The sequence below is a fragment of the Plectropomus leopardus genome, chromosome 22 (assembly GCF_008729295.1).
Source record: "Plectropomus leopardus isolate mb chromosome 22, YSFRI_Pleo_2.0, whole genome shotgun sequence".
In the NCBI taxonomy this organism is placed as follows: Eukaryota; Metazoa; Chordata; class Actinopteri; order Perciformes; family Serranidae; genus Plectropomus; species Plectropomus leopardus.
This window is the reverse complement of record NC_056484.1, coordinates 12,047,761-12,063,257: the sequence shown is the minus strand read 5'-3', so window position 1 is coordinate 12,063,257 and position 15,497 is coordinate 12,047,761. Positions and strand designations below refer to the sequence as shown.

The 15,497-nt window shown below is 40.4% G+C and overlaps 1 protein-coding gene across 1 annotated transcript in view; it reads left to right on the top strand.

Annotated features, from left to right (window-relative positions):
- Positions 1 to 15,497, top strand: part of LOC121961173 (transcription factor ETV6-like) — a 33,039-nt gene that overhangs the window by 16,934 nt on the left and 608 nt on the right. The window contains 6 exon segments of the mRNA XM_042511051.1: positions 6,260 to 6,424; positions 10,796 to 10,930; positions 13,368 to 13,585; positions 13,587 to 13,971; positions 14,143 to 14,285; positions 15,280 to 15,380. Of these exon segments, the coding sequence (XP_042366985.1) occupies positions 6,260 to 6,424; positions 10,796 to 10,930; positions 13,368 to 13,585; positions 13,587 to 13,971; positions 14,143 to 14,285; positions 15,280 to 15,380 (1,147 nt within the window).

Sequence of the window (15,497 nt, the reverse complement as noted above, 5' to 3'; positions counted from 1 at the left end):
CACTAAAATATACAGATAACCAATCGAATAGAAATGGCCAAATTGCAGATAACATAACACTATGTACGGGAAATTAATAATTCTTTACTGGCCAAAAAATTTTTGATTTTAAAGGTAATAATGCAGCCAAGTTAAATTTAAAATATTTTTTGTGTAAAATGTAGCATTTAGTCTCATACACATATGAAATATTTGAATTGATTAAATTGATGGGGACAATGTAATTGATGAGACTGATGTATTGCACAAAGAGTGTATAACTATAGCTAAGTTTCAACTCTTGACTCTAGTTGGCCTTTTACATACAGACCTACAGTGTTATTAAATAATGAGTTTCAAACATTACAGTACACTCTAAACATGTAAAAAACAATAAAATTATAATGCAGTATTTTGCATGGAGAAAGTATGTAATTTAAAAACACACTTACAAACAGCAGTGGTTCAAGGCTTTTTCAAAAACAAATTAGAAAGGTAACTTGACCAGATTCAAAACTATTGGCACCACAGCGATAGTTTCGGCTCACTAGGAAGCTGACCGAGCTCAATGGCCTGCTTCCCAGCACTTGTGCTTCCTGTTTGAACCTGGCATTCTCACTCAGGTGCACACTCATGTACTGAAATTTGGTGTAGAGTTTGGTGCCCAACCCTACTGTTGGCACAATGTTTTTCCAAAAAAATATGGCCCTTTAAAATGGGACATGATAGCCAGTTTTGATCATGGTGGACCCCACTGGACTGGACTTGGCTTGACCTACATGGGAACTGACCACAGCATATTCTAACAATATGAATGTAACCGTAACAGTGTGGTGGTATTTGTGTTTTGTTTTGTGAAACCGACTTGTTTTGTGTTTATCATGTTTTGTTTGTCTTATCTGTGTTGTGTGTGTGAGATATAACTCCTGCTGTCTGTTCGTGTTCAGTTAAGGTCATCTAAAGTTATGACAAAAATGGTTCTGTACACACCATGGGAATGTGAATATGTAAAATTGCTAGCAGAGCCTCAAAAAATAAAATTATTTTTTTTTAAAAAAAGGACATGATGACAGCATTTCTTTGTCAGTCAAGTATCGAAGCAGTTGTTGCAGCTTTCGGTTCGGTGAGAGAAACATACGTGGCAGTGTCAGTGTTAGATGTGCGGAGTGAAACTGTGAGTCTGGACAGGACCTCTAAGCTCCACAGCGGGACGGACCTCATTAACTCGTCTGGCTGCGAGGGGGAAGTTGAGGGCTTCTGTACCGCAACAACGAAACAAGATACCAGTGATCTCATCCTCCTCTTCCCTTCATTCATCCCAAGCGCTTATGAGTTGCCTTGGCAACTTGTGCGCTCTGTGTGTGTATGTGTGTCAGTATGCATGAGCGGGGGCCTGAGAAACCACAGAGTGAAAATTATGTGTCATCAGAGAGGATTAGGAGCCCACGGTTTAGTCAAGGGCTTGGGATCCTGCTGCTGTCGTGCTTGAGGGTTTTATTCAATGTAAACACACACACATACTCCTAAACACGCACACACGTATTCACTCTCATGAACGCTGTGAATCTGAGATGCATTCAACAAAGGCAGACTGATGACAAGGAAGACTGGAATTGATTTTCTTCCTGTAACCTGCAACAAATCTGTAACTCGTTCTCCGACAGAAAACAACCAGAGAGGACAAATTTATCAGCTCGGGAAAGTGTGTGAATGTGCTGAGGGAACTGAGTATCAGGGTCCAAGGTGCTCTCTCTGTTCTCCTCTCACTCCAGGTCCATGCCATCCATTTTCCTTTCCTCCTCCAAGTAAACAAAGGATGTTTGTGTCTCACTGCAACAGAAAGGCTTCAATCTTTTCTAGAATCAGTTCCTGTCTGCGTTGCGTGGATGTGAGATACAAAACCCGATCCTTAAACTCACAACTTGAGTGTGACTCAGGTTTTACAGCTGAAATCAGATGCTATCAGCCTCGACACGACTGCAAATAAATCTTTGTGATTCACTTACAACTGTCAGCGTTGGCAGCCTGCTGCGCAATGTTAGCACAGAGGACAAAGACACACGTCAATAGGGAGAAAAAAAGTGACTTTTTGTCGCTCACTGTAGTATAATAAATGGGTACAGAGTTAGATATTATTGGAAAACATTTAATCTGATTCTGAGGTTGATCCTGCTGCCAATGAACACAGTGCCATTAAGTTTTACACTACACTGCTGTAAATACTTAAGCACTCTGTCCACACTAGAAAGCAAAAATGACGAGGGCATATCCTTACATTACCTTTTTTAGAATAAACAAGAGATCTCATCACTGTTATTTCCCCTCAGTATGAGGAAGAAACAGCTCACTCAGTGACACAAGTGATGCTTTAACTTCTGCTCCTCATCAACAATAATCCCACTCTAGAGGGCCTGATGGTCCAAAACTGACAATAAACGGTGGACGCTGAGGTGGACCACTGGTCAAAGCAGAAACCATATTTCTTCTGTGTAGTGAAGCCAAAATAGTGAGTATACGTGTAAAGTAGTCAATAGACCAAATAGCACCAACAAAGCATAAAGAAACCGTTAGTTTGCCAATTTTGTGTTGTTTTTGTCGCATGCTCATTATCAGATGAGTATACCATGTGAGTGCTCTTTGACTGCCTGAACTAGCTCACAGTCTTCACTCTTATATTGGTTACATCCTTGAATAGGAAACAGTCACAAGAATTAGATATGAGCAAGCTGAGCATGATGTCCAACTGTGTGAACTGGCCAAGTATCTGTTTCCCTTCCTGTTTGACTTTCCTTCCTCTTTTTGCAAATTTGTTTGCCTCATCTACCATATTTTTTTCCCCTGCCCTCACACACTATGCGCTCCCGCTCTCATCACTTTTGCCTTTCCGTTTCCACTCTTCCTTTTCTCGTCTTACCGCTGTCTGTTAATAAACCTCCCGGCGTCGCTCTCTAACCCTACCGCAGGAAGTTTCCTGTGCTGAAACAGAGCCCACGCTGGATTGCTTCCTGCCAAAGTACGTTGTGGGACACGTTTGTTTGGGCCCCCTTCCTCCTCCTCCTCCTCCCTTCTGCTCCCCTTGTTGCTTCCTCCTTTGGGCTCTGTGCAGATGGCGGAGGCAGGCAGACCGGATCTCGGAGGGGTTTTGGCAGAGCAGCACCTCTCTCCGGCTCTAGAGAGAGCATACCGCAGCCATGACCCCGCGACCCCGGGCTGCATGGCTGCCCGCCCCGGCCTCACTGCGCTCACAAGTCAGCCGCAAGAGACGAACGTACAGCTGGTGCATGCGTTGCAGATGGCAGCTTGATTCAATATTGATAGAAAGTCAGTGATGTCGTCAGTCAGAAGTATTCCAGTGCATCCTAGATCTGTCTGCGTTATATAGTCCAGCTAAATTTAAAGTCATTTGAAGAAGCGACAAAAGGGACATCAAATTTAAGCAGTCAAAATCTGGGAATATTTGTTCTCTTACTGCTGATGTATTAAGTTGCCCTCTGCTTTATTCATACATTTGAAAGCAGGGATTTAAATTAATATATACATACATCATATTTAACATGCTAGAGATAATGTAGCCCTGCTATGATTTCTACTAAGGATCCTGTAAAAACACAATGAAATATAGTTCCTTATCTGGCCACCACTAGCTCCTGTGGTTGTAAAACACCTGTATCCCACTACCTGACACTTTCTGAGGATGTCTGTTGACAAGCTGAGGGTCAGAGCTTGACAGGCCGTAAGCTGTGCTCCAGATAACTGAGGCCTTCCCGCGCTTATCGGCAGGGCTCGCGTCGCCTATCTGAATATGGAGGACTAGAAGTGAAGAAAAGAAATGGGAATCTGACTATCTAGACAGGGTTTCATTTTATATTGATTGCTCTCTGTGAAAACTTCCTCTGTTTGACGGGTCAGGGGATCTGAGGCGGGGGGGAGGCTGAAAGCGAGCACAAGGTTCCTATTACTTGTGTGACAGTGACATTGGCGGCCAAAGATAACAGCTGTCCGACTCCCAGAGGAAGTGTTTGAGGCCTGGTGATAAGTGAGATGTAAGAAATGAGTAGTTATGCTCTGTGTGGGTGTCATCTGTGTTCTGATCGTTCTGCTGCAAGTCTGTGTGTTTGTGTATATGCATTAACGAGAAAGAAAGGGAGGTAAGTCATACTGTAAATCGTTGGTATACACCAAGAGTGTAAAATGATTCAATGAGGTAGCAGTATCTGTGTTAACAGGGCTAAATAACGGTCAAAAAACATGAATGTGTAACACTAAAAATATACTTCCTGTTATGTCAGACAATATCAAGAATATCAGAGTTAGAAAACAGACAATCAGCTGTTGAAAAATAAACCTCATCTGTCTAGATATAATTTGATTACAGCTCCATAAAATGACATTAGCCAACGGAGGAGGATGCTAGTATAGTCAAATAAAGCGAAGTGCTCTGGTGTTAGCTATAAGGGAAAAAAATCATGTCTTTCTTCGTTATTTAGGTTCCTGTAACTAGTTAATTTGACCAAAAATCTTATCTCTTGGTTGAAAAAAAAAAGATTGTATGTAATTAGTTGCCTTTAGGGGAGTTGTATTTGTGCACTCCCACTGTAGCAATGTGGAAACAGCAGCCACAACACAACAGCACAACAGCTCAGGCTATTTTAGCTTGAGCTGTTGTGGTGATGATGGTAGCCATAACGCTACTATTGCTTTCTTTATGAGCGTACTTGTTAATCTTCAAAAGTCATTAATAACATAAGTATTGCTGTTTGTGCTTTTATTTAGAATAAGATGGTTTCTTTGCCATTAAGATAACTAGCTTGTGCACCAGTGTTTGTAGCGCAGGCACCACAAACCAAATACTTGTACAAATACTCCAGAATTATTGTATTTCAAGGCAAAAATAATCAAATGTATTTCAATTGTGTAAAAACTGTGTAAAAATAATGGATGTAGCCACACTGACGTCATCCATTGGTTTGCGGGCTACCATTTCGAAGCCTTGAGTTTGGCATTTTGGTTGGCGCCAACTTGTTTTTGGAGCCGAAAGTGACCGTATTTGGATAAGAGGGTGGAGCTAAGACTAACGCTAGCTGCTAGCTTGGTTAGCACTGTGCATTTTCAGCTATGGTTAGGTGCGATAATGATAATTACCATTAAAACAGTATATCCTTAACAGAAAAACTGAATTTCCAACTCCTTAGAGGGTCTTTTAGTAAAGCCAAATGCTGAAGAAGACTTTTTTAGGCGGCCAAATCTCTGACAATTAACTGTCATGAAGTGAAAAGCACTAATATGGCTACGCCTTTACCCTGCAAACGTGTGATTATGACATAAGCCATATTTGCACGGGACTACTAATACGTGGGTGAAGTGCGGAAGGCTAATTTGTAAGAATTTGACCAAGTTGCCACTATCTTCAATGCAGAAGAAAAACATTTCTATTTAGCTCTACCAATAACAATATTCCTGCATTCACAGCAGACCTGAGAAATGTTTTTTTTTTTTCAACAGAATTACACAACACATTTTCACAGTCCGTCTATTCTTTCCCTGTTGCCTGTAAATGCTTGTCGGTCACCAGTGCAGATGTTTTACACTCCTGTTCCCACGACAGTGAAAGAAACATTTTAGAGTGCGAGGGAGTAAAAAAAAAAAAAGAAAAGAAAAGAAAGAAAAGAGAAAAAAAGACAACGTCATTGCTGTTTCCCCAGCTCTCTTTCCCTCCATGTCCGTTTATACTAATACATCCATGGTTTATACACAAACTAACAAACTGTCTGTCCTCTGATGTGCCTGTCTGCAGTTCAGAAAAGAGCAGCACAGATCATAACAGATCAAATAAAATAACAGTCGGACAGTTTTTCTCATATCCCTCACCCTTTTTTATCTTTGTGACTCATTCTGTATTCTTCCCCTTAACCTATCATCTTCTAATCTTTTATTCTAACCTCCTCTCCCTTTCTGACTCTGTCTCCTCCTTCATCTTTTTTTCTTTATCTCTGCTGCCGTTCCCGTAATCACTCCCTCCTTTTGGCTTTTATCTCCACTTCCTCAATATCCTTTTTACTGCCTCTGCCTCCTTCCTTCCTCTCCCCTCCCCCTTTCCTCCCTCCCCCTCACTCCCCTCCTTCCTGCCTTTCCTTCTTTTCTTCCTTCCTCGCCCCCAACCCCCCGTCCTTCTGCCTCTTCTTCTCTGAGCTCATCCTTCCTTTCTTCCTTCCTTTCCCCACATCACCTCCACTTTGTTGCTTCTTTACCAGAACCCTGCTCTGTCTTTTCTCCCCTCCAGGTTTGCAGCCAGTCTTTTGGAGCAGGGAGGACGTGGCCCAGTGGCTGCGATGGGCCGAGAATGAATTTGCTCTGCGGCCGATCACCAGCGGCTCTTTCCAAATGAACGGCAAAGCCCTGCTGCTGCTCACCAAGGAGGACTTCCGCTACCGATCCCCCCACTCCGGTACTTGTCTTTTTCCACCTCTTCATGAATTTTTTGAGATATTAGAAGTGTATTCCAGCATGGGAAAACTGGAGACAAGTTTTTCAAATGACTCACTTTCATTGATTTCATTAGTTGGTTCCTTTAGTCCAACTGGAGCAGGACCCAGAATGGAAAACAGGATTTAGTAACTAGGACAAAATAGCAGTTTTAGATCATGGAAACACTCATACTAGTTGCAGAAAAATCATGGAACATTGTTGCAATTATAAGTAAATTCCCTTCTCGCAAGGAAAAAATGACACCTGCTGTCACAAAATGACTGATAGGACCAAATAAAATTATACATGCACAGTTTGGGGCCCTCACAGATGGGTGAAACTTGCGATTAATGAACATCCATGACCATAATTAATCTCGAAATCCCCCTCAACCAGCTGTTTCTCTTTGTGGTTTAGACCAATACAACAGTATTTGTCCATGAAAACCTGCACAGATGTAGCTTTAAAATCAATGTGTTTACAGCAAAACTGCACCCTTTATAAGATCAATAAAGTGCTGAGGAGGGGTGGAGGCGGTATCAGGCGACAGTGGAGAGGCAGCTGTTACAGCAAGGCTGCTGGGGGAGGAAGTAGGGGACGGTTGATCAGGAAGTACGAACCAACTTCAGCTGTCGCCCTGGCAACGCTAGCGGCCATGTATTTTTACAGTGCAAAAAAAGAAAAGTTAACGGATTTCTGTTTTTGAAATGAAACAGGATTCGATATCTGTTTGTGACCTGGATATTTTACAGGTCACGACGTCAGGCAGTGCTGTGTGGGTCAGGATGACGGTCATGGGAGCGGGATGAAATGAGTTGTCAGTGTTGTGAAATACAAAGATAAAGCACAGAATAAACCCTACACAGCCTGGAAAAAATGACAAAATTTGAGGTCATTTAAAGTGCAGATAAGTGTTGGAGATGTATGGAGGACTAAAAATGCTGAAATAAGAACTGAAAAAAATGAATTGATGAAGAAAAGAACAAAAGTATAAAAGCTAATCCACACCGATAAATAATTCAATGAATAAATTAATCATTGTTGCTAATTAATCAGGGAATTAATTATTTAAAATACATTTCATCTATGTGTTTCCTTAACTTTTTGATTTTAGGTCAATAATGTAAGTGTAATGAACTTCATTGTAAAACATGATTGATCACAGAATCAATTCACTTTTTTCCTCACTTCTGGTTTGTAAAGCTAAGCTTTATGCGGCTACTGGTGTTAGCTAGCTGTATAGCTGCAACTAATAATCATTTAATTGATTAGTTGTAAATTAATCAACTAATTTGAGTACATTTTTTTAAGGGAAAAACATGTCAATATTCTCTCATTCCAGCTTCAAAAATGTGAGTATTTTCTTGTGTCTTAAATCCATTATGATGGTTAACTCGATATTTTTGGGTTATGAACAAAACAAGACATTTGAAGGCGTCATATTGGGCTTTGGGATATACTGACATTTTCCACTATTTTGGATATTGCATTTGGCCATAATATGATTTTGATTATATTTCAATTAACTGTGTTTTTATTTGTTTCATTTATGTATTTAATTTCGCTTCTATTTATCTGTTATTTTTTCTAACGCATAAACGATTAATTTATTTGAACATTTATTTATGGATTTAAAAATTTAATTGAATAAGTCATTTTTGATCCCCTTAACAATTAAACAGAAAGCAGATAAGGGTTTGGGCTTTGCTGAGTTCAGTATTTATTTCCGATAATCAGAGACCCCAATGTGCCCCTTTAAATTTTATTACACGTTGTGAGGAATAATCTGGAGTCGCAGAGAGACGTGGCCCAGCTGACAGCTGTTGTCAAGCTTGTTTTCACATCCTGTTAAGAAATTGAGGTCGGGGGAATTTTTTGTTTGGAAAATGTGATTCATCATCGTAGGTTTTATTAGTTGTCTCCACTCGTCTCTGTGTGACACTGACATCATTTTGTTGTAAATGGTTTCTTGCATCAGCAACTGTAGACGTTTGATCACATTTTTTTTCCCAAAAAACATAGGGTGTGGAGAGATAAAGCTGACAGCGATTGATTACATTTTAATAAAGGTGGTTTTGGCCCAGTTGTCAGTGACATCAGTGAAAACTTCATTTTAGGGAACAGAGCAAACGTTCTGGCTTGTGATGTGTCTGTTTCCTCCTTTAGGGGACTTTAAGGGTGCAGTTCCCATCAGTCCCTGCTGTGTGCCATATTTTCCTTTTAGAAGCTCTAAGAATAATACTTTTTTTCCTGGAATGTCTTAACCTCACATCCCACAATAAGCTGCACAGTTTGTAGAGCTACTTTTCAGCTACATGTTTAGACTTGAAAATGTAGAATGGGAAAATGTAAAGCCTGAAAAGTTGTGTTTCAAATATCAGCTATGACTAACTCTAAGATGACACTTTCTCCTTTTTCTTTGATTTCCCAGTAACTGTGCTTTATAATGCTGCACATATTCCTTTTTGGTGAAAAATGTGTTTAAAACTAGTATTTAAAATCTGGAATCAGTGCTTTAAAGAATCAGTAAGCGGGAATTTTCCCCACACTGCAAGTCAATGCCACAGGACCAGAAAGTGAGAACTGAAAGGGGTGTGTGTGTGTGTGTGTGTTTGTTTGTTTGTGTGCGCATGTTCACCATCACTTCCTTTATGAGAATCATTTCCTTGTTATGGTAAGCCTTCTAAAAACATCTTTGAGGTAATGTTGTTAAAAATCACTGTCACCGTACTCAATATTAAGTTGTTAACCATGTAAATGTTTAGTTACGCTGGGAGAGGAGCCGATGTTGTCGGGTGTTGAAGCAAAACAAACAGCTGTTAATCATTCAGTGAACTTCCTGCTCAGGCTTTGTGTGTGGGTCGCCACTACTGTATAACCACTTAGAGGAGAATACCAGGGTCATATAGAGCTACGGCCCATTTACTTATGTCAACAGTTCGTGTTGTCCACAGTGTAGCCTGAAATGCCTCCTGAAGCACATATTCTTAAAGGGACAGTTTACGCCAAAATTAAGTACATATTTTTCCTCTTACCTGTAGTGCTATTTAATAATCTAGATTGTTTTGGTGTGAGTTGAGCCACAGCAATGTCTGCTTTCTCTCCAGTACAATGGAACTAGATGGCATTCGGGTTGTGGTGCTTAAAGCGCCAAAAATAATTAATTTGAAAAACTCAACAGAGATGTCTCTCTCTAGAAATTATGACCTAGTTACTCCACAGAACTTGTGAACACTTTCATGAAGGAATTAGAAATGGGCATTTTAAGGTATTTCCATATAAAGTATTTGCCTAAAAAAATCTGACAGAAGAATACAGTCCAAAGTGAACATCCAAGCGAAAATACGGGGATTAGCGTTCCTGCATGTACTTTAGTGTTGATATGCAAGTTTAATATTACAGAGTTTGCAATGTACATTCATACTGTTCATGTTAAATTACCACCAAACATCACTCTTATGCCTGCTGGTCATTCTGCTTGTAACTGCAGGTGGAGTGATGTCTGACTCACAACAATAAATGTTGCGTGCAGCTTGATCAGATCGATCATTTTTTTGGTATATGGATCTGTGCAGAAATTCAAAGATAGGGATTACATCACTGCATCTCGTTCAAAAAATGTAAACTTTGATACAATACAGTCAGTTCACATTTATATTGATTATACATATGTATGGTTTCTTTTAGAAAGCAAAAAAACACTCAGCACCTTGCATGAATACTGACGTCCAAATCAAGTACTTGAGCACTCCCTCCCCCTGTCTTCCTTGACTAAACTGTAACATTAGCTAGCTCAGTGGTGCTAGGTGAACCCACAGTAGCTGCACATTTCCTCCTGCAAGGTGACATGGTGTGGTTGGTAGAGAGAAAATAGTTCCTACATACATTGGCTCTTTGAGCACCGCAAGCCGAGTGCCACCTAGTTCCATTATATTCAAGAGAATGCAGACATCTCTACGGCCGATATCTCCAACATTTGACAACGCACATCGAAACAATCTTGATAAATAGCACTACAGCCAAGAGGAAAAGTATGTTTTCTTTGTTTTGGGGGTGAACTCCTGTGCATTCACTGAGTCATTAGACTAGGTGTTGAATTTCTAGGAAATGGTTTTCTAATAACAAAACATGTCCAGAGTTGCTGTGACGAGCTTTCATGACACAGTCTCTCTAATGTGGTGTCTAACTCCTCACAAACTCTTCCATTATTGCTTAAGCTCCCCACTGCCTGGAAAGAAAAGGGAAGAAGAAGGAGAAACTGATTCTGCGGATGACGCAAACACTAATTTCCCATTTTATGCAGGCGTGGAATGCTTTGTGTGGTAACCTCTGACCTCTTACATTTCTGCAGGTGACGTGCTGTATGAGCTGCTGCAGCACATCCTGAAGCAGAGGAAGCCCCACGTGTTTTACCCGTCTACCTACTTCCCTGGAAACTCCTTTCACTCGCTGCCTGAAAGTGCTGTGCAGCACCTGAAGCTTGAAGGTCAGTCCAATGAACTGATTTTCTTCTTTAATACATGCATTTCATATATTTTCATCTAGATACATTTTAACAGGCCTTCACTTGATCTTATGTTATTGGGATTTACTTCTGTAAGGATATCTATTTGTCATATTTGCTGAAACTGTCACTATATCCAAACAGTAGTGAATGAGACTCTGTAAAAAACAAAAAGTCAAGTTTCTCCTCCTCATAATGCTTCTAATGGCATTTGCCAGATTCCCACACCGCTGTACAAAAACAACCAATCGGAGCTGAGGATTCTCTGACGCAGGTGTTAGTCAATGCTGCACTGCGGTCAAACTGTAATTACATGCACCAAATTTAAAATTGTAAAAAAAAACGTAATATGGCTGCTAATTGCAACTGAGGTATAGTGTAAACCTGCCAGGAATAACTAATAAGGCTGAACCATTTCTAGAAATAATAACCAAAGAAATGTATATGAGCCATTTTTGAACCACATATGAAAGTCAGGGTAAAACAACAAAAACATTGTTTGCAAGAGGTAAATAAAACATTCAAATTAGGGTGTGGGGGTTGAAATACCTAAGAGTGTTTTCTGTTTTCTCATCTAAGGAGTAGCCTTACATGTTGGCAGTAAAACCTGCTCCACAAGGAAATGTTGCTGTATTTAAACAAGCTGCAGAACACCACAAACTGCTCCATTGCAGGTTTACTGGTATCTGTCACCACTGTCTTCCTGGTTTTCAGTGCCACTTTGTAGATGTTTTTTTCCAGTTCTTGTAAATAAAAGAATTCAGAGCAAAGTTCTCACCGCTTTTAACACAAACTAGATAACTTTTACTAAAACTCTTAAAAAAAACCCCTCACTTTTCTAAGGCTAACAGAAGGATATTAGTGACACCTAGTGGTCTTTCTTGTGTGAAGCCAGAATCTAACAGCATCTTTTAATTCACTGGCAGTGATGACAAATTACTGCACAAGTCGGATGGTGAAATGATAAACTACAATACACCACTTCATTTTATGCTTTGTTACTCACTTATTAAGTAACATTATTATTTTTTGGCTTCTCTGCTACTTTGGACAGGCGCAGGTAGAGATGGGCTTGGTACAACTTGAAATGTTTGTGCAATGAGTGGACAAAATAATGTGGCTGCAGGTCCTTAAAAAGTCTTCAAATGTATTAAACCTATAGAACTGAGACCAACTTCATCAGTGTATAGTACTTTTTTAAGAACAGAGTTTGTCACAGTCTTTTCTCACTCTGCTATTGACAGCCAATATGTGTTTACTGTTGGCACACCTGTATTGCAAACACAGAAAATTGTGTACGAGTAAAACACACCCATCGTGGTTTTTGAGCGCTGAGGGTGATGTCTTCAAATTGCGTTTTTGTTGCACAAAATCCAAAGATAAGGATAAGGAAAAGTAAGGATTTGAGTTGGATATGTTTGGAAAAAAAGAGAAAAAATGTTGGAAAAAAAAGTGTCTCCAGACTACTGTCCCTATTTTGTCTTATAATAATATAATATAATATAAAAATATAATATAAAATTCAGAAATTTAATTAATAAATTAAAAAAGACATTAACCATACAAGTGTTTTTCTTAGTGCTAGGAGCAGGTAGCCAAAATTTTAACTGTGTGAGAGAGTTTGGGCCAGCGCAAGCTTGATATCATTGAAAGCAGAGCAAGAAGTATAGAGTGCTACTAACCGCACATTCATACACAGAGCTGCTTTACACCTAAACATCACTGCAGAACAGCTTTGCTGATTTCATGCTGTACAAATTAAATTAGTAAAGATTTTTTAAAATTCATTTTCAGTTCTTGTTTATGTAAATGGGAAAAAAATCAAGAGGAAACAATAATATATTTTTATGTGTTAAATATGTTGATGGAAAATGATATGAATAGCACTGATTATTATGATTCTATTTTTTTTTGGCAGAGGTGTTTGACAGCGTAACATCGTCCAACCATCTGCATAGAAATGTGGTCTGAACAGCTAGAATGTGTAGAAGCAAGTTTTCCAAGGGCTGCCTTTTTGTCCTTTGATGTCAAATATGGTCTGAAAATCTATGAGAAGTCTTGAAATTTGAGTCTGGAAAAGTATGGAAATGGAAATTGTTTGGGAATCCTCGATATAAGACATGTTTATGTTGACCTTTGTTGTCCTTGTTTTAATTGTATGTCTGTTTCTGTGTAAGCACATCAAGAGAACAACTAAATTGAGTCAGATTACATGTATGTGTACTCACTAACTTGGCCATTAAAGTGGATTCTGACAAGACAAAGCAAAACGGCAAATTTTCGTATTTGGGAAGCTGGAACCATCAAATGTTGAAATTTCTGCTTGAAAATTAAATGACTGCTTCAGCTCTATTTTTACATAATATTGTGTACCTTTGCTGTCAATATTTATCACATACTGTATCTTTCATAATCCCAGAAACGGTACGGCGGGCACCACGTGGTACAGAGCCACTCCCCCAGCATCCACCAACTATCGAGCTGCGGCACCGCTCCCGCTCCCCGCACCATCCGACCACCAGACGATCCCCTCCGGAGCCGAACCATTCCCGCACAGCCACTGATGACCACCTTCAAACCTTCTCCCAGCTGCCAGACAGCAACCACCACATGCCAGAGGAAATGTACCCTCTGTCCCGTGTCCCCAGCTGCACCCAACGGCCGCTGCACCACGCCGCGAGAACCCCCCTGCCCGGGTAGCCCTGGGGGCCAGGAGGCGGGCCCTCCTCACGTAATCCAGCTCATGCCCAGCCCCATAATGAACCCCCTGCTCCTCAGCCCCAGCAGGAGCAGCGGGGGTGCTGCCATGGACTTCAGGCACAGCCGAGGTGGACCCTCGTCTCAGGCGACGCTCGAGAACGGGCGTGAGGGGAAAGTTCAGGGCCACCACCATCAGATACCACTATCCCAGCAGCAGCAGCATTTACTGCAACAGCAGCAGGAGGAGGCGCTCTACAGAAACCACGTCATCATGCCTGTGTCTCCTCCAGAGGAGCAACAAATACCCATCGGACGGATAGCAGGTAAAATTTAGCCTCCACATCTGGCTCTTTAGACAGAGTGTGTGAGCAGATACTAACAGGGCATTGGTGACTTATGATTGTTTGGTATTCTCTGACACACCAAAACACATAGAAAAAAATCCTTACCTCTCATGCAGTCTCTCTCTGTGTCTCCCCATCATGTCCCTGCAGACTGCAGGCTGCTGTGGGACTATGTCTACCAGCTCCTGTCAGACAGCAGGTACGAGAACTACATTCGCTGGGAGGATACAGAGGCCAAAGTCTTCCGCATCATGGACCCCAACGGCCTGGCCAGACTCTGGGGCAATCACAAGGTAAAAACACTCAACGGGCTCCAGGTGTGCAGATGGTGTTGTCTGTGATGAGACTGCAGGCGGTTCAGAGTCAGTGAGCAGGGACATCCAGATCTAGACATGAGAAAAGACTCTCATTGTTATTCCTATAAAAGTTGCACTAATCAACATTTTCATATCAACAGCTGATTCATTTACTATGTAAAATGAATGGTGTTGCACATAGTAATAACTAACATCAAACTCTGCAGTTCTCCGCAGAGCTTTTAAGCCACTTTTAACTCATTATTTTTGGTTTCATGGTCCACAAACTCTGTTTGCTGGATGTCTAAATAGACACTTGTTTGCTAACATGTTTTTACAACTTTATGACCAAACCCTTAACTGGTGCAGTTTTAAATTAGGAATGGGTATGATCAGTAATTTCCATAAATATAAAGTAAAAATAGGGTCTGACATGAACACCCATTTGAAAATTTTAGTTGGAATTAGCTTTAACCTTCTTTTCTGTGCTGTGAAGACTGCAGAGATTAGCTATGATACAATAAATACCTTGCACTGCACATTCATATTAATTTACTTGAAAGCATCACTCTTATGCCTGGTTGCTATACTGCCTGTAACATAATGTTAATATCTGAGGGAAAATGCTTAACCTTATCTGTGCAGATTTATCATTTTTGTTATATGGACCTGTCCAGATATTCATAGACAGCAGTTACATTACTGGTTCTAGTCCAAAAACTCTGAACATTTAATACAGAAAGGGGGGGCAATTTACATTTATATTTGTCATTTTAAAAAGCAATTACTCTGTACGTTGAACAAATACATTGGAATTGAGTACTCAAGTACTCATTCCCACTTAAAATGGCAGAGAGCATCTGAAGATGTTTAAAACATCACTATTATGCCCAGTCGCCATAGTGCCTTCAATGTTAGATGTGATGTCTTTTTGCATATCAGTAACATCACTTTATTTTTATTATCATTAATGTGCTTTTATTTTTTACAGAACCGGACCAATATGACGTACGAAAAGATGTCGCGAGCACTGAGACACTACTACAAATTGAACATTATCAGGAAAGAGCCTGGACAAAGACTTCTATTCAGGTAAATTGAACTTGAAGGAGCAGTGTGCAGGATTGAGTGACATCTAGTGGCGAGGCTGCAGACTGCCAACTGAATGCCACTCCTCCTGACTCTCCCTTTTCCAAGTAGAACCTAAAG